General features: G+C 43.7%; 1 protein-coding gene across 1 annotated transcript; it reads right to left on the bottom strand.

Moving 5' to 3' along the window:
* Positions 1 to 205: 205 nt before the first annotated feature.
* Positions 206 to 17,143, bottom strand: lonp1 (lon peptidase 1, mitochondrial). Its single transcript, XM_062395540.1, has 21 exons — positions 16,580 to 17,143; positions 12,301 to 12,389; positions 11,941 to 12,060; positions 11,172 to 11,337; positions 10,349 to 10,462; positions 10,135 to 10,196; positions 9,877 to 10,006; positions 9,548 to 9,631; positions 9,387 to 9,455; positions 8,325 to 8,476; positions 7,142 to 7,280; positions 6,879 to 7,057; positions 5,796 to 5,883; positions 5,011 to 5,133; positions 4,797 to 4,913; positions 4,418 to 4,558; positions 3,814 to 3,979; positions 2,978 to 3,064; positions 2,744 to 2,871; positions 1,463 to 1,627; positions 206 to 859 (listed from the first exon to the last, which is right to left on the bottom strand). Exons 1-21 carry the CDS (start codon positions 17,105 to 17,107, stop codon positions 704 to 706), a joined length of 3,003 nt encoding a protein of 1,000 aa, XP_062251524.1. The 5' UTR covers positions 17,108 to 17,143; the 3' UTR covers positions 206 to 703.
* Between the last annotated feature and the right edge of the window lie 6,308 nt (positions 17,144 to 23,451).

Below are 23,451 nucleotides of genomic sequence, written 5' to 3'. Positions count from 1 at the left end.
TTTTTAAATATAAGATTTGCCTGATGAAGGTCTAGTACCGAAACGTCTCCTAATAAATCTCTGACTGCAACGTAAACAGTTTGCAGGAGTTCTTTCAAAAAAGATAAAAATGACCAACACTGATTGAGCCAACTGGATCCAATCATAGCTGTTGATTAAATATCCATCTACAGGACCAAATCAAAAAAAGGTTCACTCAAACAGATAACAGCACTTACTTTGTTTATTATTTAATTTATTTCATCATCACATAAGGTATGTAATAATATAAAATAATATAAGAAATCTATGAAAGAATCCCATACAGCCCTGCATGAGAGCTGTGGGTAAAGAGTAAAGAGTCATCCCCCCTCCTTCTGCTTGGAAGCATTATATCCTGTGATGTCAGCTCAGTGTTCATCGTCTACACCATCACCAGTACTGTACTGTGTATGTCAGTCTTTGGCACACATCTGCATACTTTTAGTTCAGTGATGTTGTCAACTGTCACATGACGTTCCTCCTACATCCAGAGATCCTGAGGTGACTTTAATGGAATAATATGAGAAATAAACAAGGAAGCAGTTCCTCTGGATGACACTATTTACAGCCAGAATGACAATCAGTGTTGTTGTGGTGATAAACAAGCACTGGTCTCTGAAGTGCCATGAAGAAAAGTCCTGGTACATCTCAGCTTGGTTTCATCACTGGGGTTGATAGTTGGTTAGGAGGGGTTCTGTGGAAACACAGTGGGGTAGATTTGGCTGTAGTGATCAACAAAATGGACCTCCAGGCCATCAGTGATGTAGTCCGGCAGGTCAGAGAAGTCCTTCTTGTTCTCCAATGGCAGGACCATGCAGGTCACACCAGCACGACGTGCCTGACAAAGACAAGAAGGTCCAGGTTAAACTTTGAAGAATGATATGCACATTCACTAGATATTTACATGAGTTTGTTTGATTCCAAGGAGTATTATTGAAAAACACTCATTCATTCTTTTTTTTTTTTTCCGTCAGTTCAGTCAGTTTATGTTCGGAACTGATTTAGTTCCAGAGGACGCTTCATGAAGTCTGTCCTCAGGTGATGCCACTCAAGGCAGCGTTGGTTGCAGCTGATGACTATTGAGAAAACTTGCGTCCTCTCTCTCAAGGCTAAATTAGCAGCTGTTACCATAACATGAATCTCTGACTGAACTGTGAGCAATCAAGGTGCATCGTGGGTAATGTAGGTGCCAGGTTTTTTAGAAGAACAATGCAATAAATAAAAAAGACGCTTTCTCTGAGTTCTTCAGTTATATGCCATGCTACATCAGTGGAGCATTTCTTTTCAAAACACAGCATATATTGAACTTGAAACCAGGTATTTACATGAAATGTGATAGATGAAAGAAAAACGTGTCTGCTGTTGTGTGTGTGTGTGTGTGTGTGTGTGTGTGTGTGTGTGTGTGTGTGTGTGTGTGTGCGCACGCACATGCTGTACTTACAGCGATAGTTTTCTCTTTGATTCCTCCAACTGGCAGTATTTTGCCGGTCAGGGACACCTCACCAGTCATGGCTACGTTCTGACGCACTGGCTGCTTGGTTGCAAGGGACAACAGTGCTGTGACAATGGTGCAGCCAGCACTTGGTCCGTCCTTAGGAGTCGCCCCCTAGATACAAGGGCACACAAGTTATAAAGTGTAACAGCGGCCGCCCACTTTTAGAACAGCTCTGGTTCCGGAAATAAATGTCATGTTTAATTTTCTTCATTAACACAGGAAATCCTTATAGAGAGATAAAGCCTGGAACCAGTCCGACCAGCTACAATATGAACGGTGAGTGTAACACATCTAATTAGAGTTAAAAAATATGGGGAAAAATGACAAAAAATTAAAGGTAAAATGCTGTTTACATAATAATTTTAAGAATGATGAAACAACTTAACCCATAAACCTTAGCACATGATCCCTTTCCGATGACTTCCAGCACGCTTCTTGAATTTTGACTTGTTGTAAATATAGTGTTGCAATACATGGTAGTACTTAGAAAGGAGTCAGCTGAGGTGGTTCGGGCATCTGGTAAGGATGCCCACTGGGCGCCTCCCTTGGGAGGTTTTTCAGGCACGTCCAGTGGGGAGGAGACCTCGGGGAAGACCCAGGACTAGGTGGAGAGATTATATCTCAACACTGGCCTGGGAACGCCTCGGGATCCCCCCGTCAGAGCTGGTCAATGTGGCCCGGGAAAGGGAAATCTGGGGCCCCCTGCTTGAGCTGCTCCCCCCGCGACCCGACCCCGGATAAGCGGATGACGATGAGTGATGAGATGATTACATTGTAGTCTTGAAAGTATGCATGTAATGTTTCACAGTAATGTAGAGACCTAGTGTTGAGCCAGCTGTGGGTAGTGCTGTACTTCTCCTTCACGTTGAGATAAAAACATGTTTTTCTTAAAACACAGTCATTCAGCGATGTGGTTTTCTACAGGAGCATATAACATTGTTTCACAGCCTGCCGCTTGTGGTAATTTTAGTTTGGATGATTACGACAAAATGGCTGATAATGAAAATCTCTATTGAGAAAATGAATTGGATCTTTGCTTCCAAAAAACCACACTGTTGAGCTCTATTGACCAACAGGTAAGAATGAGCGCTTTCGGCAGCCATCATACTGTATGTGTTTGATCCTATGATATGAAAATATCTAAGAAACTAAATGTATTTAGTAGCTAGTACAGAGTAAAATAATAGCAACAACCATTTATGTACAGAACAGTATCACTATAGTTACCTCAGGGACATGCAGGTGCAGGTGGGAGTTGACCAGAAAGTGGTTTTCTGGTTCCTTGTCCATCAGGAAGGCTCTGGCAAAGGTGGAGGCAATCTTTGCACTTTCTTTCATAACATCTCCCAGTTGACCTGCAGAGGAGCACCCACATCTTTAATATGCAGCGTTCACATCTGGTAAAGCCATCAGACAGGTGCAGCCTGCAGAGTGACTCAGTGTGTGAATGTCTTGACCAACCTGTGACCTCCAGTGACCCCTCCCCTTTAGGGTCATCTGGTCCAGAAGGACGGCGCAGTGAAGTCTCAATGAACAGCGTCGACCCACCTGCACAGAGGACAGAATGCAGACAGATACTCAGGATGTTTCATTGTCTATTGGTTTGTTTATGTTTGTGTGTGTTAAGGTCACATTCATTTATATAGGACATTTTAAAACAACTGGAGTTGAGCCAAAGTGCTTTACAATAACAGTAAATGAGAAGTTATAAAAGTGTAGATAAAGAGAATAAGTTGTGCTGTGAATCTTAAGTCAGAAAGAGATTAAAGGTTTAAGAGAAACTGAACAGAAATCAGATATAAAAGAAGAAGTTAATCAAATCAAATAATGATGGACTACCAGAATCCTGAGACAAACTCAGGCCGAATATTATTTTTTTTTAAAAGGTTGGACTTCAAATTAGATTAATTCATACGTCTGATTTTTTTTGTCCCCACATGACTCCTCAGATCATTATGACAGATTAGCAACAGCAGCAATCGCAACAGAATACTTTGGAGCACCACAGGAAACACAGAGATGTGCACGTAGATGACTTTTGCAATCTAGCTCAAATAAATATCCCATGTATAGGTTTCTGGTACCTATGTCTTGGTGTCAGAGGCAGAAAAGTGTGAGAACCAAGGTTTAGAAAATAATTGGCTTTAATTTAGCTATGAGACTGAGATTAAAACACCAACAAACCTGTGTTGTTAAGAGAAACTACACAAGGACAAGAGGATTTCTATTCTGTTTTCATTTAGTTGCAGAGAGTTCATACATACTGAAATGATTGAGTGAGTGTGTGCATGTCTCACCCATTGAAGTCCATGCCAGCCCCATAACTACTCCTGGTGGGGTGACATCATACATTCGATCCACTGTGAAAATAGGTTTACCCACGTAGTCCTGCAGGTTGTCAGGAGTAACAGTCACTGCTGCTTGTTCACCGCTGACTATAGAGAACGCCACCTTACGGAAAACCTGTCAAACAGATGGAAAGGCATTATTCTCTCACACACACAAACACACACACACACATTGGGAAGAGAGATTTATAAGAGATTAACGTGTCTCTCTGCAACTAATGACGAGTGCTTAACCAGCACCTGATCATCACTACTGGCTGAGCAGAATGTATTGTCTTGTCTTCTTTATTTATTTTTGTCACAGAGAATCTCAGTTCATTTCAAGAAGTACCATTTTCTCAATGAACACCAGTGACTGTAAGATGCATAAAGCAGGGGATTTTATGTATTAGCCTCCTCTATCCTCACATCCACCTCAAACCCTGTGCTACCTGCTGTTCCTATAACAGGAGGACTAACAACTAGGATTACATTTTTGTTGCTGACTGGGCTGAAAATCTTTATTCTGAGTAGCCCGGTGTTTTGTGAGCTCAGATTTTTTACACTATTTTACCTTTTCCACTTGTTTCTGCAGGTTCCTGACTCCAGACTCTCGGCAGTACTGCCTGATGAGCAGACTGAGTGCGTCAGATGAGATGGATGACTTCTTGTCAGTCAGACCACACAGAGCAAGCAGCTGGGGGACCAGGTAGCGCTGAAGACACAGAGAAACAGAAATTAAAAGCATAATGTACTAGCAAGGTATATAAAACTTTGTGACTGAAGACTGTGAAAAACGTTATTATAAAGAATAAACAATACAAATATTAAACAGCAAATTTAATGCAAAACAATATTATGACACAGTAAAATTGTGCACATTTAAATTCAAAGTGTTTTCCACAATAGTCTTTAATTTGCCATCTCAGTGCAGAGGTGGAAGTTGGTGTTACCTCAGCGATAGCCAGTTTCTCCTGGGCCACATATCCAGACACATTGATCATCTCCATCCTGTCTCTGAGAGGCTCTGGGATGGTGTCCGTCACATTGGCCGTGCAGATGAACAACACCTTCATTGGAGCCAACAGAAATGTGCAAGGCTTAAATGTTGAGCGCCTGGCATTTGCTAGGAGTGTGGCACTGCACATAAAGCGAGCACACTCTTACCTTTGACAGATCCACAGGAACATCCAGGTAGTGGTCGAGGAAGTTAGCATTCTGTTCAGGGTCCAGTAGTTCAAGCAGTGCAGAGGATGGATCTCCCTGGTAACCACGACCCATTTTATCCACCTGGCAATGACATGAGGAAAAACACAATCATTATTATTAATAATTTCATCAACGTGCTTTATGTCTCAGGAAAGAGCAAAAATCCCCAAAAGTCTGAGAGACAACCCAATAGCAACAAGCTTCAGACTATTCTCCATTCTCCACAGTATCCAACACTTAAGGCACAAGGACTGGGTTGTTGTTGATTATCCTATGTGGTTTCATCATTACAACTGACACGTTTCCCATGACACATTTAATCCATAGGTGTTTTCGTTCCACAGTTGCAAAAGTTTGCTCATTGCTGGAACTGTTGGGTTTCTCCATACTTTTGTAAGGTCCCGACCCCAGTATGCAAAGTGCTTTAAATAATGTATATATGCTGGGATTCCGCATTATACAAATAATATTGAGTTCAATATATATTGATATATAGATATTTATAGACCATATTACCAGACAATATGTCTCACTGGCTTTGGTGAAACCCTGACATTGAAACGCCATCCCCTGGTTCTACGAACCAGCTCCTCTACTGGTATCTGAAGTTAAAACTGATCCTGTTCATTGCAGACAGTAAATACTGTACCACATCAGCGGCCTTCCTCTGGTCATCTTCAGGTGGATTTGATATAGAGTTTCATTAATCTCACCACATACAACTACAGCACCACCATACTGACCTCATCGATTAACACAAGAGGGTTCTCTGTTTTGGTTTTCTTCAGGCACTGGATAATCTTTCCTGGCATCGCTCCAACATAAGTCCTCCTGGAAGCAAACACACAAAAAAAATATTTTACAAAATAAAATTGAAGAACTCTGATATTGTTTTGTGCCAATAATAAAATTCAGAGCGTTGTCTGCAGACACTCCTTAGAAAGGATTTCCTCTATGTGTTTTACACTTACACAGAGCAGAGAGAATAAATCTTCAGTTTATCTTCTACTCAAATCACGGGAGATTGCTAAACTAAACAATCATTTTAATGTAATGCATTTATCCACACATTATATAATATGTTGAATTCTCTCTGGCAGTTGTATCTGTCCAGCATTGATATACCTCACATCAGCAGCAGAGGAGCGAATGAATGATTGATTGGTTTATTGTAAAAGACCTGCAGCCAAGTTTGAGGGCTTTAGGTAATATTTCATCAGCCCAACAGTATGTCATGATATTCTGCTGATACATGTTTGTCTATGAGGAGTCTCTTTGTAATGCTGTTTTTACAAACAGTTTTACAGTAATTAAATGTAGCCTCTTAGCAGCCTAAAAGCATTTGTGGAATTATATACTTATTTCTATATGTAACACTTTTACTTACTGTTAGCTCATATTTCACTGCACCTCTATGGGAACTCTGTTTCAAGGATACTATTGTTTATTCATGTATTTTGAGTTTTATAAAACAGGTTTAATGTCATGTCTACAGAATCTGGTTGATGCAAGTGGTTTATTTTTGGCAAATTTTTTATCATACAAATCAAATTAAATTATTTTGATTATTTATCAAAACAAATTGCTAGAAATGAGGTAAACATGAAATGTTCAAGTTTTTAAAGTCTCTAAATGTAATAAATGTTAACCTTTAAATGACCCATTGGGTTTTGGTTCTTTAAATATTGCTTTTCTGGTAAAAATTATACTTGTCAGTCTAAAAGTATACCCGTGTATTGCATCTGACAAATACCAGAAAGTTTTCTGCACATGATACTGATAGTGAAAGCTGCCATCAGGTATGATGTAAGTATAGTCTTTCAGACCTGTGTCCTTTAATCTCAGCCACGTCAGTCATTCCTCCCACGCTGAACCTGAAGTACTGTCTGTTGAGAGCTCTGGCAATGGAGCGAGCAATGGAGGTCTTTCCTACCCCAGGGGGACCATAGAAACACAGGATCTTCCCCTGGGTGGAGCCACGCAGCTGACTCACTGCAATGAACTCCTGCATAAGAAAAAAGACAAAGCCGGGTTACTTTTACATGAAAAACCTGTGTGGATAAATAAATCTGTGTGCCTGAGCACTTACCAATATGCGTTTCTTAACATCATCCATCCCGTAATGATCTTCTTCTAGAACCTCTTTCGCTGTCTTCAAAGATAAGTTCTCATCACTATAGGTACCCCATGGCATGCAGGTCAGCCAGTCCAGGTAGTTCCGGGTCACACTGAAAAAAACAAACAGAGGAATCATCACCAAACACAGTATGTAGAACCTTCAGTTCAGAATACTAATATTTTCTTTGAAAGGGGTACTCACTTTCAAAGAAAAAAGCCTGAAAAAAAAAAATGTGTCTATCATATATCCAAATTTCAAATACAGAGGACAGAGCTTATCTACAAAGAGATCATCACTTAAGCATCCTTGTTCTTTTTACCGTTATTTGTTCTGTTTCCACTGAGTGTCCCACCAAAAAACACCTGGAGTGTAACCTCGAGTTCTGCATCTATACGCAGCACTTTGTTATTCTATTGGGGGCCATTCAGGGTTCAGCATCTTGCCCAAGGACACTTCGGCATGCAGATGGGTCAGACTGGGGATCGAACTGCCGACCTTCAGGTTGGAGGACAACCACTCTACCCCTCATCCACAGCCGCGCCTCAGAGCAGGTTCTTGTTGATCAATCATGCAAAATAATGTACCTGACCACTCCTCAATTTAAGACACACCCCCCGGGTGCTCAGATGGGTGAAAATAAATTTACAAGGACATTAATATGCAAATAACAAGGACACTTGATGGGTAAAATAACAACTGTATCGGTATGAAACTTGCAGAGCCAGAGTGCCACTGACACAAATTATCTAAGACCAGACTCAAAATCATCTTACTACAGGAGAAGTTCTAGACCTGCAGGTTTAACAGAAGTTATACAACATCAATATGCACATGATAAACTGCTGCAGTTCTGACTTTATTGCCGCTGGCTGCCCATGAGTGGTACACTCAAATTGAATATATTTTTTTCTGAAGGGTTAGGGTTAGGGTAAAATCTCATGAAGAATCCCCAATGGAAAAGGACTATTTTCTGTGCAGACTGAACGTCCTCAACAAATTTTGCATTTTAGGAAATTAGTGAGGCGGGGGGGGGGGGGGGGGTCATCATAACATTAGAAATCATGTTCCATCATGGTAACCTTACAAAGTTAATAGCATAATTAGTCAAAGGTCCTCGCAGACAAGTAAGACAAAAAAAATCCACAAGACCCACTTGAACTCTGACGAGTGGTTGTCCAACAGTCCCAGCTTGTTGAGTTCTTCATTAATGACTTCCATGATGTGTTGCGGGACAGTCCTTTCTTTTAGTCTATCACGAAACTTCTCCTCAATGGCGTCTTTGTCCTCTTTTTCCAGACCCAGCTCCTGAAAACAGCCACACACTTTGTTTTATTCCAGAGACCTGCTCCTTAGACCTGCTGGAGCAGGTACTGGGATTATTCACTGTCCTGTCTCAGTGCTGGAGAGCACAGAGCACTCATGATTCTCTATAGTGATTGTCTTACATGAATGATCTGATTCTTTTCAATGGAACCGAGTTGTAGGCTACTTGTGCCTTTCCTAATAATTGTGCCTAAATTTCACCGCCCCAAAGTCACGCCACTTTCTTTCACCAAAATTTAAGATTTCCATCTCTGAGAAGGTCAAGGGGGGGATGGAGGGGCTTCTGTAACCATCTATTAATTTATTTTAAATCACGTATGTCACAGGTAATCACTTTCATGGAAGCAAAATGAATCACTTCCTATTTCGGAACTAGTCTACAAAGAAAAAGCAAAACATTGTTTTGGTTCTAAAGATTGTGTCGATTGAAACAGACCTCCGAAATAGGCGACATGCAATTTATGGAATAATAACACCAGTTCAATAAAGCATTCAAACTTATATATTGGTCAAACACATGAACCCCAATGAAGCAAATTCATATTAATTTATAAAAAACATAATTATTGTAGAGCTTCATTGCAGATAAACCAGGTAGAACGATCGCAAAGTTTTCTAACTTCACTCTGCACCATAGACAGTTATGAAGAGTATGCAGAAAAATCCAGCATTCGTTCCACCCTTACAACTGACAGCATATTGTAGAACTGTTTGAGGAGGGCTACCTAATGACAAGGAATAATTCTGAAGTAGAAAAGGGAAGAGGGGGCGCGGCCCTTCTTGAAAAAATAATACACGTGTGTTATTAACAATATATAAAGGAGGAATAAAACAGTCCACAGTCAGACACATAGATGGATGGACAGACAGAAAGACAGACAGACAGCTCTACCTTCTTAATGATCTTGAGCTGCTCCTGTAGCAGGTACTTCCTGTGGGTCTGCTTGATCTTTTCCTCCACCTGTGAGCAGAGCAGCAACACAAATCACTGACTGATGAGTGGAGCAGGGGCTGATTAATGCTTACAGTACATGTTTGATGATGACCTCTGACCTCTCGGCCTAGACGCTGCTGTAGTTTACTCAGCTCATACTCCTTCTTTAGCAGAGAGAGAGCCTTGTAGAGACGCTTTGGGATCTGCAAACAACAACACGTGTCAGAGATTTCATAGCTTAAAAGGAAGAACTTCACTAAAGAAATTAGTAGATAGTTAATATTTTCTTAAAAGGAGAAGCAGCCAGAGTATTGAGTATCAGATCATTTCCCCTACTTCTGCTGACGAGCAGCACACAGACACTTCCCAGAGCCTTTATAACAAACTGATGTTTAACAGACAACTCCCTGCCGTAGATACAACAGCTGTATGCGTGCAGGTCGCTCACATTGATCTCCTCCAGGACGTCCTGTAGTTCATGTGACTCGGCCCCCGTCAGAGCTGCTCCCATGTCACTGAGGTAGATGGGATTATCAACCACCCTCTGACCAGCCTGCATCATCTGTAGGACAGACTCCCTGAGAGAGCGAGAGAGAGAAAGACACACACACACAAACTTTAGAACACTTCTATATTAGCATTGCTACTTTAGGATTTGTTTGTTTGTTTGTGGGTTACAGTTTTTACACTAAATAATGGGTCTGACCTGTACAGCGGGTTGAGTGCAATGATGTCCCTGATAGTCTTCACTATCTCTGCTGTCAGTGCCTGCAGACACACACATCACATCCCACAAGTTCAACTCATAACTGAGACCATCTGTTCTACAACAAATGCCACACAATCACCAATGATTTCAGTTTAACATGAGTGAAACACATCATCTCAATGGAACACATATTGTAATGTATGTTTTGTACCTTGACCTCCTCTGTGACAGTGAACTGCTCATGTTGAACATTGTCCACTTCCACCATCAGGATGTTGGAGGAAGTGAGAGGCTGGAGCTCTGGGCTCATGTCTGCATCTGAAATCTGACCAAAACCAAGGAGGTTCACATCACAGCTATCAATGTGTAAACCAACATAAACTCCAAATGCTTTCACTGCCCTCTTTTACACACACAGTGGTGACAGTGGCCTAACCCTAAAGTGGCCAGACTTTTTTAAATAGTGGCTGAATAGATCTATTAGATCACTGCTATATGTGTATCCAAACCAGTCAAACCACAGTTTATTCATGTCTTTCCAGACTCATTTAATATTTTAAACAGTATGTAGTGAAAAAGGAATTTAAAGGAGACCTATTATGCTCCTTTTTGGGATTCATAATTATAATCTTGTCGTGTCCGAAAGGAGCTCTGTTGCTAGGTGACAGCAGTAAACTGGTGATGCTGATCCCAGAAATCCTCTGTAGACCAGACTGTCTCATTTCAGTTTGGCCTTCGGGGTCAACGCGGCACAAGAAGACCGCCCCCTTCGTGGTCCATGGCAGCCCCTGAAGTGCGACACAGCTATTGTGTGCTGACTCACAATCATCTGAACCAAGAACTGTATCAGACACACAAGCCCAAAAAAATACATACATAGCCACAAGGCTAAACCAGGCATTTTCCAGACAAGGTGAAGGTGTTGATGTTGAAGAGGATGATGAAGGTGCTGATGGCTGCATCCTCTGCTGAAGTGTTAGTCTGGGTAATGTTTGAGGGTTATTCATTTAGCATGCAAGGCTCTTGTTACACACCTTGTCCTCCAGCTGCTCTGCCACAGACCCTGGTTGGTCCTTACGGCTGCGTTTAGATTTGCGTCTCGATGGAGGTTTGGACTGGGACTCAGGCTCAGCCTCTGACCACACGGGGGCCGTTTCAGCCTCTTCAGGCTCCACCTCCAGCTGTTTTGATATCTTGATCCTGAAAAGCCAGAGTGTACAGTACATATAGATGAGGCTGTCTACACATGGTAAAGGGGTGGGCGATCTGACCATTTTATATTATGCTGAAAAAGATTTAAACACGATCTGTCAGCATGGTGGACGAGGACATCAGTAATGTGGCAGTAGTTTGTCTCTGCATAGTCAGATGTTTTTCAAAGCAAGGCGAGGGTCGACAATGCCATAGGCAACATGACAAATCTGTTCAAAAACCTTCGTTCCTTTACAAATCATGTATAAATAATTCAGTTATAGTGATCAAGTATCCACTTACAGTGTTTACATATTATGTTGTTTTACCCAGTCTGTGTTTACACGTATTTGATATGAGTGCATGTGTCTATAAGCAGTTTCCATTGTACTACAATTTTTTCGTGCAAATACATCAGTCCATAGACTGATAAGAGTACATTTCCCATTTAGGAAGAAAGATCGTAATTCAGATCAGGGATCGCTACTGAATGTTAAAAATAAGTTTCAGTCCCTGATAAAAGCGGTATAACTTTACTCTACGGATTTTGGTCCAACAAACCCCCCATTTTACACAGAACTTCTAGTCATCAGCAGCAGTAATGTTTCTGACCTGCGATGTCCCATGACAATCATCCTCAACTTGTCTCCCAGGTCCTGCATCTCATGAATCTGAACAAAAGTCCCTGTAGAGTGGACGGCATCAAGAGACTCCACCACATCGGACTCATTACTGGAACAGAGAGACACACTCGTTACTACACACACACACATCCAAACACACACACGCGCATCACAGTCACTGACATACTTACGTATTGTGTGGACACCATTATTAAAAATGAATATGTTAAATTATTTGTATTTCTATAACACTTGATTTCTTGTCATAACAACCATGACACTGTGATGTTCTGATTATGAAATAACCTTAATTCGGTCAATTATGAATGTGTCATGAGAGGCATCTTACTTATCATCTCTCTTCAGGAAGACTCCAGCATACGGCTGAGCCAGGCGAACCTTCCTCCTCAACAGCTCCATCAACGCTTTGTTCTTTACCTGACCGGAAAAGAGACAGATGCATCACACACAGACTCGCACTCAGCAGCACCTGAAATGTCAGATTTACCCCTCAACGTAATTTTATTATGGATTGGTTATACGGAGGGAGCTTTTAGAGTCTGGAAAAATGCCCATACACAAGAATTTATAATTTGGAGTGAGTTAATGCAGTCGTTAACACAATGAAGTCCTTTTCAGAGCAGGGCCGGGTCTAGACAGGCATGTATGAGGGGGCAGCCACAAATCTTGAGGGGGCATTGTGCTCCAGCACCTTTTACCATGTCTAATCGACAAATTCACTCACTAGGATGCGGGTACACTGAACAAGTGCCTTGTAAAGTACTGTGGTCTCAAATGCTTGGCACACTTATTTCATTGTAGTTATTGTTGTTAGACTAACCATATATGAACTTGGGTTGTTCAACCTAAACTCAACCTAAACTGACTGCACTTTGTCAGGCCTCTACCCTAAGACCTGCCCAACTTGGGTGTCCCTATGAAGACTAGCTTCTGTTGGTATAGCTCTTAGGGTCACTGAGGCACTCAAACCTCCTGACCACGATAAGGTGGCAATCCCTCAGGAGGATGTTTTTGTATTTTTTTGTATTTTTTTATTTTTATAATACCCTCAGGAGGATGTTTTTGTATTTTTTTGTATTTTTTTATTTTTTATAACACCCTTAGGAGGATGTTTTTGTTTAGTTTTTTAAATAAAAATTAAAGAAATAAAACAAAGGCTATTAGCCTAGAAAAAACAAACAACGTTGGCTAACTACAGCATTTTTGCTGGCCACTAATTTTAGTTAAGTTCTCCTAGGTCTCTAGGTCAACGTCAGCCTCCTGTTTCCCTTGGCAAACTCCCTCACAAATTCGTCCATGTCCAGCTTGTATGTAATTGACTTTTCATGGGCCAAGATAACCAGGTTCCTCTTTCTGTGATGCAGCATAGTTCTGCGAAAGGGGGTTAAGACACGGGACAGTGTGGAGAAAGAGCTCTCACATGCAGCTGAAGAAACCCCAATGACCAGTGCTGTAATTCATAACTTGTACAACAAGGGAAATGCTGCCTTGTAGTGCTGTAGGGTTTTGCACACTGTAGACAGATCTGGTTCATTGGGGCATTCCTTAAGCAACATGGGCTTTGCCACCAGGATTTCATTATTCAGACATCCTGCATCAGTGCCAGCCAGCTCAACCAAAGGATGCAACAGAGCTCCATGGAGGAATGTGCCAGATGTAGGCACAAGGCTGGACGTGGCCTTCATCAGCTCCAAATTCTTCTGGCAGAATCTTGTCTCCAACTCGTTAATTGCCCGGTCCAGAATGTTTAGTAGAGGTCTTTTAAGTGTCTTATGGGGGGGAACACTGTCATCTGTGTCTGTGTGGCCCACTGTTGTAATTACAACACTGTCACTGAGGTGCCTATTCATTGTTCTCCTTCTCTTTGCTGGAATGTCATCCCCAGCTGCTGTGTGATTTCCCTCTCCCCACTCATCGCTGTGATCCCTCATGGCCCTCAAAGAATCCAGTGCTGTACCAACCTCGTTTGAGGCTCTGCACATATCCACAGACTGAGACTGTAGTATGGCATTTGCTGGTTTCAGTAGACCAAGCAGTGCTGCCTCTTAATCTGGCAGAGCAGGCCTGATGCTTCAGTGCACAGATCCACTGCAGCATCATCATCCGTTGCCACCTCAGACAGAACAGTGATTATTTGATCTTCATTCTCAGTAATGCAACGTGTCACCTCATAGTGGCTAGTCCATCGGATTTGAATTAGCCTCCTAAGACAAGGAGCATCATATTTTCTAGTGATGTAGTGGTGCTGAAAAAAGTTGTACAAGGAAGAAGACAGATCAAATCTTTTAGTACATTGTTCGCTCTGCATGGCATGCACAACTACCAGGTGCAGTTGGTGGTTGTAGCAATGAATGTAGGGTATATACTTTCCCAGCTTCTGTTGGAGCAGAGCTTGAACACCTCCTCTCACCCCACTCACCACTGAAGCTCCATCATAACACTGGCTCAGAATGTTGTCAGCACTGTAACCAGCATCAGAGAGGCACTTCAGGATCTCAGAGGTTATGTACTGTGCATCTAGTTGGTCGAGGTCAAGCAACCCAATGAGATGCTCCTCGGGTAGGGAAGCACTGACAAACCTAATCATAACTGACAGGTTTTCGACATTACACCTGTCCCTGCTCCCATCACTCTTGAGGCAAAAACCCACAGCATCAGCATTTTCATATTTTTGTTTTATCTCTCCGAGCACCATGTTTGCCAGTGTGTCAATAATTTCATTTTGTATGTGATTTGATGTATTTGATGCATTCCTTGGGATACCCTTGGCGATGCTGGCTAGTTTTTCATCTTTCTCAAGGGTATATTCCGATAACTTAAGAAAAAGCCCAGAAGCAATATCATCATCATCATGACCAGCAGCATCACGCCTGTGTTCCGTTGTCCCACGTAGACTCAACTCATTGACACAGAGGAACTTCACAGCGTTGCCCACACTCTTCACATAATACCGTTTTTTCTCTACCTGTGTCTTGCCAACCAATAATGTTTCAACATTTCCCCCAGTAGCCTCTCTCTTCTGGTGCTCAGCCCAGAGAGTAGAAGCATGCACATGGTTGTGGGAGGACACATGCCTCTGCAGCCCTTTGTCACTTTCCAGTGCAACTTTCCAGTTGTTGAAACCAGTCAGAGTGAACACAACATCCCTCTCATTCACAGTACTGTATTTGCGACAAGGAAAGCAGAAACATGCATCCCGTTCAGCAGAGTATTGGGTCGTACATGGTTGTGTGCGGTACCAGGCAGGATTGAACGACCTCAGTTTTTTGCTAAATGCACGTTTTGGGTAGCTACTTGATAATAGCTGAGATGGTGCAATGGTGGTTAAGTCACTGGGTAAAATGGGAAGTTTGGGGTTAACTGTAAGAACAGCTGGGAAAGGAGGAGGTAGAGTAGAAGTAGTGCTTGCTGGTGTTATGCTAGCTACTGCTGGAGTGATGCAGGCAGCAGAACCACTACTAACGTTAGCTGATGCGCTGCTAGCTACAACACTGGTAGGGGTAGGTGCAGCGCTAGCTGCTGAGGTGCTAGCTAGAGCATTGCCACCATGATCTCCATTGGTAGGGGCAGGAGGAGTATGCCTTTTAAAAGCTCTGAAAAACTGATGCATTGTATATGTAACCTCAGAATGATCAGCAGAATGGAATGCAAACAATCTCTACACTTGTGTTGTATTCCACTTGTTTACAAGGCTGAGTCCCTGAGGAGAATGAGATACACAAGGTTGGGACAAGTCTGCTGAAAGTTTTACAGGAGTGGAAAAGTGAAGATGGGATTGTAAAATAGCAGCCAGATTGCAGAAGTTGGGTGGGGGCGGGGCTTTCTTTAGGGGTCTGCACGCAGAGATCATTTGTGCTCAGTCTGTGGCAGGGAGCGGACAGTGCTCTCTCCCCGTGCTGTGACACATGACAGGGACTGTGGGCCCACACACCCTGATCTAGGAGAATAGGCTACAGCTTAGCTACTACAAGAATTTTGTTATGTGGTTTTGGTTGTTGTTGTTGACTGAGCAAATAAAGATTTTCAAGAAAAATATTAACTCTTGTTTTTATTATGTTATTAGCAATTAAGTATGTCACTACACAAAACACTATGACCGAATCAACTTGTCGTATAACACATTCTATTAGAATGTGTCTCCAAATGTGGAGACAATTCGGAAAGACAATATGGGTGATGAGCATTAACATTGTGTCAGTGGCCACAAATTAATTTGTGTATGTAAAACACAGAAGTGAACTAATAATTTGGGTCAGAGGACATCAGCCGAGTAGGTGGTCCTTCAATGTGATCCAGGCCACATTCAGGTCCACACAGCTAATCCCCCTTCAATGGAAGGGGGGATTATGGAATAATACATATTTTGTTAAAGGAATAATACATCAATATTTTCTGGCTCACAGAAATGAGTTGCAGTGACTGGAGCTGCACATGCTTGTTGTAAGCAAAGACCTTCGAGCCTGATCTAACACAACGTTACAAAATGAGAAAAACCTGTGGCTGCCCCATTACGCCAACACAGCTCAGCCTCCAGGAATGTGACCTCCGAGCATTGCTGTAGGATTGCATCATCCTGGGTCACTGAAGGAGATCGGCATCTTCCTCACCTCTATGATCTTGATGAAGCGGGGGAACACCGGGTTCCTGCTCACAGCGATTAGCGGCACATTGGGAAACACCTCCGGGACCAGCATGGGGGTAAGCGCTGTCATCTGAGGTCCGCTGTACGGGACTCCCCCGTCTCCACCAGACTCCTCTCCCCCGGAGCCTGCACTCTCCCCGCCGTCCTCCCCGGAGAAGCCGGCACCGCTGGGCCGGTTCCCGAACATCCTGTCCTGAACCATGAAGGGCCGAGGTGTCAACGTGACAAGATCGGTTTTACAGCGGAGCACGGCACCGGCTCGCATCCATCGTTGGGGTCTAAGGGTCAGCCTGCAGCCAGCTGTCATTGCTCTGCTGACAGGAACGTGAGAGCAGCTCACGGTGCTTGTGTAGAACCGTGACGGCTGAAGGCGGGTCAGAGCTGAAGGTTCGCTATTTGGGGTCCGGCTCCACCCGGCCCAATTCACTTTGACTGAAGCCGGATTTCTGTGCATCTGTCTCGCAGCGCTCAGCATCTTCATGCACGCCGCCATGTTGATCTGGAGCTTTCTGCAGCATGTGACCCACCTTCTTCCGTCAACGTCTGATGACGTAATATTGCTTTCACAACACAACCGACGCTGCTGTCATTTCTACAGTAACTCGGATGGTTCAAAATACATGAAAAAACTGTAACTTAATTTCTTAACTCAGTAAAGGAATTGAAAACTATTACAAATGGGTGTCACCCCTCTTGGATTACAGGAAACTGCTATTAGCCAATTTAAGAATTACTCCTCATCGATGTAGACCTATTTCTCTACTTAATAATGATTATAAAAGCATTGCCTGTTTTTTAACCAATAAACTTAAAGCAGCCCTAGACACAATTATTGATGAGAGTCAGTCAAACTTTGTGAAAAATAGATATATTTCTATTAATGTCAGACTTTTGGAATACTAAAAAAAATTATAGTACTTTAGGTAATTAATGTACTTTATAACTTTTCAAAAGCATCTGGTCTATGTTGGAAATAAATATGAATATTTGGCTGTTAAAGACTGTATCACACACTATTTGCAATATCCCTGCAAAGGACTGTGATGGGAGATTTTATATTTAGTTAAGTTTCATGCAAGGATTGACAGTTATAGATTGAAATATTATCCTGATGTGTTCCTGTGTGTTTAAGACTGAAAACATGTGGGGGTCAGCTTGGCAGACTCAGATGTGTATTCGTTGGAGATACCTTTGTGCCTCTGTTGAGACAAAAGGTCTTAACAGCAGGGGTCTCTGGGAAAACAGGTTTCACTGAGTCTAAGCAGAGCCTCATGTAAATGTTTACATTACATTACATGTCATGTCATGTCATGTCATGTCATGTCATGTCATTTAGCTGACGCTTTTATCCAAAGCGACTTACATTTTTAGAACACTCATCATTTTATGAGGGGCCATCTAGGGGTTCAGTATCTTGCCAAGGACACTTAGGCATGCAGATGGGATAGAGTGGGATTCGAACCGGCAACCTTCTTGGCCACATTCTCCCCCATTTCAGAAGGTTTAGTGAGACCTTCGAAGGGGTTCTCATTCAGATTGGAGGTGACCAAATGTAAGTCTGAAGACAACACACAGAGAGCTGATTGGATAAACATTCTACCTCTCTGAAAGGAGGGTCTTATTTAGAATAAATTAAATGTGATTACATTGTTCTGTGCCATTGACCCCAAGTCAGACAAAGTGACATGGGTGCTCTGGTCCCTAGCCGTAGCTAGGTAGAATTGTATGAACCAGAATTGATAATTGTTTGCTGTGAAATGTAATTAAATATTCCATTACAGGACCAAATTACTTTTTCGGGGATACACATTTTTAAAGACCAAAAATCTGGATGCTCCTTAAACTTGCATCCGATTATCTAAAAATAACTCACAAGAAATTGAACCACTGGTTGGAAAGACTCTTTATAAGGCAGAGTTTTAATAAGGTAGGATGAGGCTTTATATGGGCTCACATACATTGCACTGGCCTTTCATCTTGACAGTAATGTTAGTAAAGTTATTGTTTGGATGCTTTTTAATTTTATTTGGAAAAGTCATCACAGAAACTGCTGTTATGAATAATTACAAATCTGGAGAACTTAACTTTCTGTATTATATGACCCTGAATAATACAAATGAATCCATAAAATGTGTGACCGGTTGGCAACGAACTGGAGGGGTTCATTACTGACTTTGTCCACTGGTTTTAACTGAATCACCTTTACATCAACGCAACCAAGACAAAGGAGATGATGATAGACTTTGCAGGAAGTCACCCAAGAACACATAGGTGAACATCTAGGATGTGGACTTTGAGATCGTGAAGGACTATAGGCACCTGCTCACCTCAATAACAAACTGGACTGCTCCACACACACAGGAGGAGCCAGAATCGTCTCCATCTGCTGAGGAGCCCGAGGTCCTTCAGACTTTTAATGAAACTGTGGTGGCTTCTGCATTGTTCTAGGCCATTGTCTTCTGGGGGTTTGGATGCACTGAGAGGGACAGGGAAGGACTAAATAAACTGGTTATGAGAGCAGGCTTGGTCTTAAAATGCCATGTGATTTCCGCTGGGGAGGTGGGTTAGAGGTGGATGCTAGCAAAGCTGAAGTCATAGATGGAAAACACCTCTCACCCCCTACATGACAGCTTGGGGGCCCTTAGCAGCTCTTTCAGCAGCAGGCTGCTCCGGCCACAACACCTTCCGAAATGAAAAATAAATGCTTCTTTGGTCATGTTGTTTACACTATTTGCACAATTTCTAAGAGCAAGCAACTTGTTGCAAATTTTTTGTCTGTACACAAATGTTTTATGTTTATGTACAAAACAGATATTTCGCATTTTTCTATTTAACTTTAATTCTTTATTTTTGTTCTATTGTCCTTTTTATGTTTATCGATTCTCTTGTCTTCCTCATTCTGACCTCATTCTGACCTAGCCTGGATGCCAGACGACCTAGCCCACAACATTTTTGGTCGGGCAGTTCGGTCTGGATCCGCTCCATTAGGAAAAAATTATGCCAGCACCGGGCCAATCAGATTGTCAGGGCGGGCTTTATACGATGATTGACAGATGATCAACGGTAACGTAATCAACCACGTCATCACAGTGCCCTTGGGTTGAATTTGTTTTCAACAAACATGCCTGCCGCTGGCGAGCTGAGATGTGTAGATGCTGCCATTGAGTCTGTTTTAGAAGACATGGACAGCGCATTCATTTTGAAAGAGGAACAGAGAACGTGGAGGCGCCGCCAAAGCAACACACTAATCCCTATCGCCCCGGCGCTTGGCTGTTCACAACGGACACTGAAGCGACGCTGAACCGCCGGGCAGCGCTAATAATATCACCCGTTGATCCAGTAGATCGCTGCACGGCTTTGTGCCGGTCAAACCGGAGGCTGAAGCACCACGCTGCGCCAAGGCTGCCTCGCGGTGCTTCAGCCTCCGGTGTGACCGGCACAAAGTTTTAACATGGGAGTGGATGGGAGCCAGCTGTTATTTAAGGTGTGAACTCCGTAAATAACTCACAATGCGTTGCTTAGCATACGTCACATACTACGTTGCTCTGATTGGTTGTAGGTCTATCCAATTGAGCGAAGAGGAATTTTACTTCCTGGTCAGTTGAAACACGCCCCATAATGAAATCCCAATGGAGCGGTCTCAGACTCACATTCTGACTAGAATTGTGAGTCTGACAACGTCAGGCTAATTCTGACCTGCCTGCTGCTGTAACTCCGCTGTGTGGATCAATAAAGTACTTATCTTATCATATCTGATAAGCGGGGGCGGTGTGGCCTAGTGGTTAGAGTGGTGGTTCTTCAATAAGAAGGTTTATCTGAATGCCGTGTCCTTGGCAAGATACTGAACCCCGAAATTGAGTGTACTAATTGTAAGTCGCTTTGGACAAAAGCATCAGCCAAATGCTACTCCAGACCAAGACAATGCCTCAGCAGTAGACAATGCCTCAGCAGTAGGTAACAACAGGTATTTATTAAATTGTGAACTGAGTTCTGCTCTTCTTGATCCCCCAAAACTTGATCATTTCTGTGCACACTGGGATCATTGGAGTCTAGACCCATATGCTGTTTTAAAGACCAATTTGTCCTTCTAGACACTGTTAAATCACATCATTGTGCTGCGCACATCATCCTGTGGCGCATATCATCATCATGTGCGGTGCACATCATCCTGGGGCACAAATCATCCTGTGGCGCACATCATCACTGCACATCATCGTGAGGCAGACATAATCCTGCGGCGCACATCATCACCGCACATCATCCAGCAGCGCATATCATCATCACCTACATCATCATGCGGAGCACATCATCTTGCGGCGCACGTCATCCTGCAGCGCAAATCATCCTGCTGCGCACTTCATCCTGCGGCGCAAACGCGGCGCACATCATCCTGCACCGCACATCATCGTGCTGCGCATATCATCCTGTGGCGCACATCATCACCGCACATCATCGTGCAGCGCACATCATCGTGCAAAGCCCATCATCCTGCGGCGCATATCATCATCACCGCACATCATACTGCGGCGAACATCATCCTGCAGCGCACATCATCCTGCGGTGCACATCATCCTGCGGCGTGTGGTGCGCATATCATCCTGCGGCACACATCATCACAGCACATCGTCCTGCAGCACACATCATCCTGCGGCGTATATCATCATCACCACACATCATCATCCTGCGGCGCATATCATCGTGCAGCGCGCATGGTCCTGCGGTGCACATCATCACTGCACATCATGCACATCATCCTGGGACCACATCCGCGCACATCGTCCTGCAGCGCACATCATCGTGCGGAGCACATCATCCTGAGGTGCACATCATCCTGCGGGGTGTGGTGCGCATATCATCCTGTGGTGCACATCATCACAGCACATCATCCTGCAGCACACATCATCCTGCGGCGTATATCATCGTGCGCCGCGCATGGTCCTGGCGCACATCATCACTGCACATCATGCACATCATCCTGGGACCACATCCGCGCACATCGTCCTGCAGCGGACATCATCGTGCGGAGCACATCAGCCTGCGGTGCACATCATCCTGGGGCACATCGGCGCACATCGTCCTACATCTTCCTGCGTGCACATCATTGTGCCGTGCACATCATCTTGCGGCTGTCGTCATCTTGCGGCTCACATCATCTTGCGGAGCACATCATCCTGCGGCGCACATCGTCCTGCGGCACACATCATCGTGCAGTACACATCATCATCACTGCACATCATCGTGCAGCGCACATCATCGTGGCGCACATCATCCTGCGGCGCACATCATCCTGCAGCGCACTTCATAGTGTGGCGCACATCATCCTGCGGCACATCATCCTGCGGCGCACTTCATCCTGCTGGTGCACATCAAAGGAGGAGGGTTGGACCTAGAGCTAGAAGTTCCACCCCACATAACAGCCTTTTGATTAAATTTGATATTCTAACATTTAACAATACAGGACAAAATCGATTTATGTATGTGGGTCTACATACAGCATCACTGACTCACCGTCTGCTTTTTAACAGTGGAAACACAGATTTTCTCTGGTCTCAGCTGCTCAGAGATCAGCGCCACAGCTTCTTGATCAGAGCAGAAGCTGCAGTTGGTTTCTACCGAGTTTCAGTATCTGTGTTCGCCTCCAGTCTGACCTCGTCTCACTTTTTGTATTCACATTCCCCAACAAAAATATATATGATTGCATGTATGTTGTTTTTATCTCAAAATAGGGTACTTCTTATTTCTTACATTTCAAATATGGGGAGGACTCAAATTGCCCTACATAATTCTGTGTTTAATTTATTTCAAAGTAGGCCGATACTTGCCCGTGTATTTTCTTCTCCTCTTCATAAGTGTTTGGTGTTTTCTTTGTTGGAACTGGTAAAAATAGCAATAAAATGTCAACAGTTTTCTTTATTGTCGTTCTAAAATTTATATAGTATAACTCTCATCTCATCTCATCTCATTTTCGTCCGCTTATCCGGGGTCGGGTCGCGGGGGGAGCAGCTCAAGCAGGGGGCCCCAGACTTCCCTTTCCCGGGCCACATTGACCAACTCTGACGGGGGGATCCCGAGGCGTTCCCAGGCCAGTGTTGAGATATAATCTCTCCACCTAGTCCTGGGTCTTCCCCGAGGTCTCCTCCCCACTGGACGTGCCTGAAACACCTCCCAAGGAAGGCGCCCAGTGGGCATCCTTACCAGATGCCCGAACCACCTCAGCTGACTCCTTTCTAAGTAAAGGAGCAGCGGCTCTAATCCGAGTTCCTCACGGATGGCTGAGCTTCTCACCCTATCCCTAAGGGAGACGCCAGCCACCCTTCTGAGAAAACTCATCTCGGCCGCTTGTACCCGTGATCTCGTCCTTTCGGTCATCACCCAGCCCTCATGACCATAGGTGAGGATAGGAACGAAGATCGACTGGTAGATCGAGAGCTTTGCCTTGCGGCTCAGCTCTCTTTTCGTTACAACGGTGCGGTAAAGCGAACGCAATACCGCCCCCGCTGCTCCGATTCTCCGGCCAATCTCACGCTCCGTAGTACCCTCACTCGCGAACAAGACCCCAAGGTACTTGAACTCCTTCACTTGGGCTAAGGACTCATTTCCTACCCGGAGTAAGCAATCCATCGGTTTCCTGCTAAGAGTCATGGCCTCAGATTTAGCGGTGCTGATCCTCATCCCAGCCGCTTCACACTCGGCCGCCAGCCGATCCAGTGAGTGCTGAAGGTCACAAGCCGATGATCCAATGAGGACCACGTCATCTGCAAAAAGCAGTGACGAGATCCTCAGACCACCGAACTGCAACCCCTCCCCACCACGACTACGCCTCCAGGGTTTCCCCCA

This window comes from Platichthys flesus, chromosome 9 (assembly GCF_949316205.1).
Source record: "Platichthys flesus chromosome 9, fPlaFle2.1, whole genome shotgun sequence".
Classification (NCBI taxonomy): Eukaryota; Metazoa; Chordata; class Actinopteri; order Pleuronectiformes; family Pleuronectidae; genus Platichthys; species Platichthys flesus.
The sequence above is the reverse complement of the archived record's forward strand: the minus strand, read 5'-3'. Positions and strand labels throughout refer to the sequence as shown.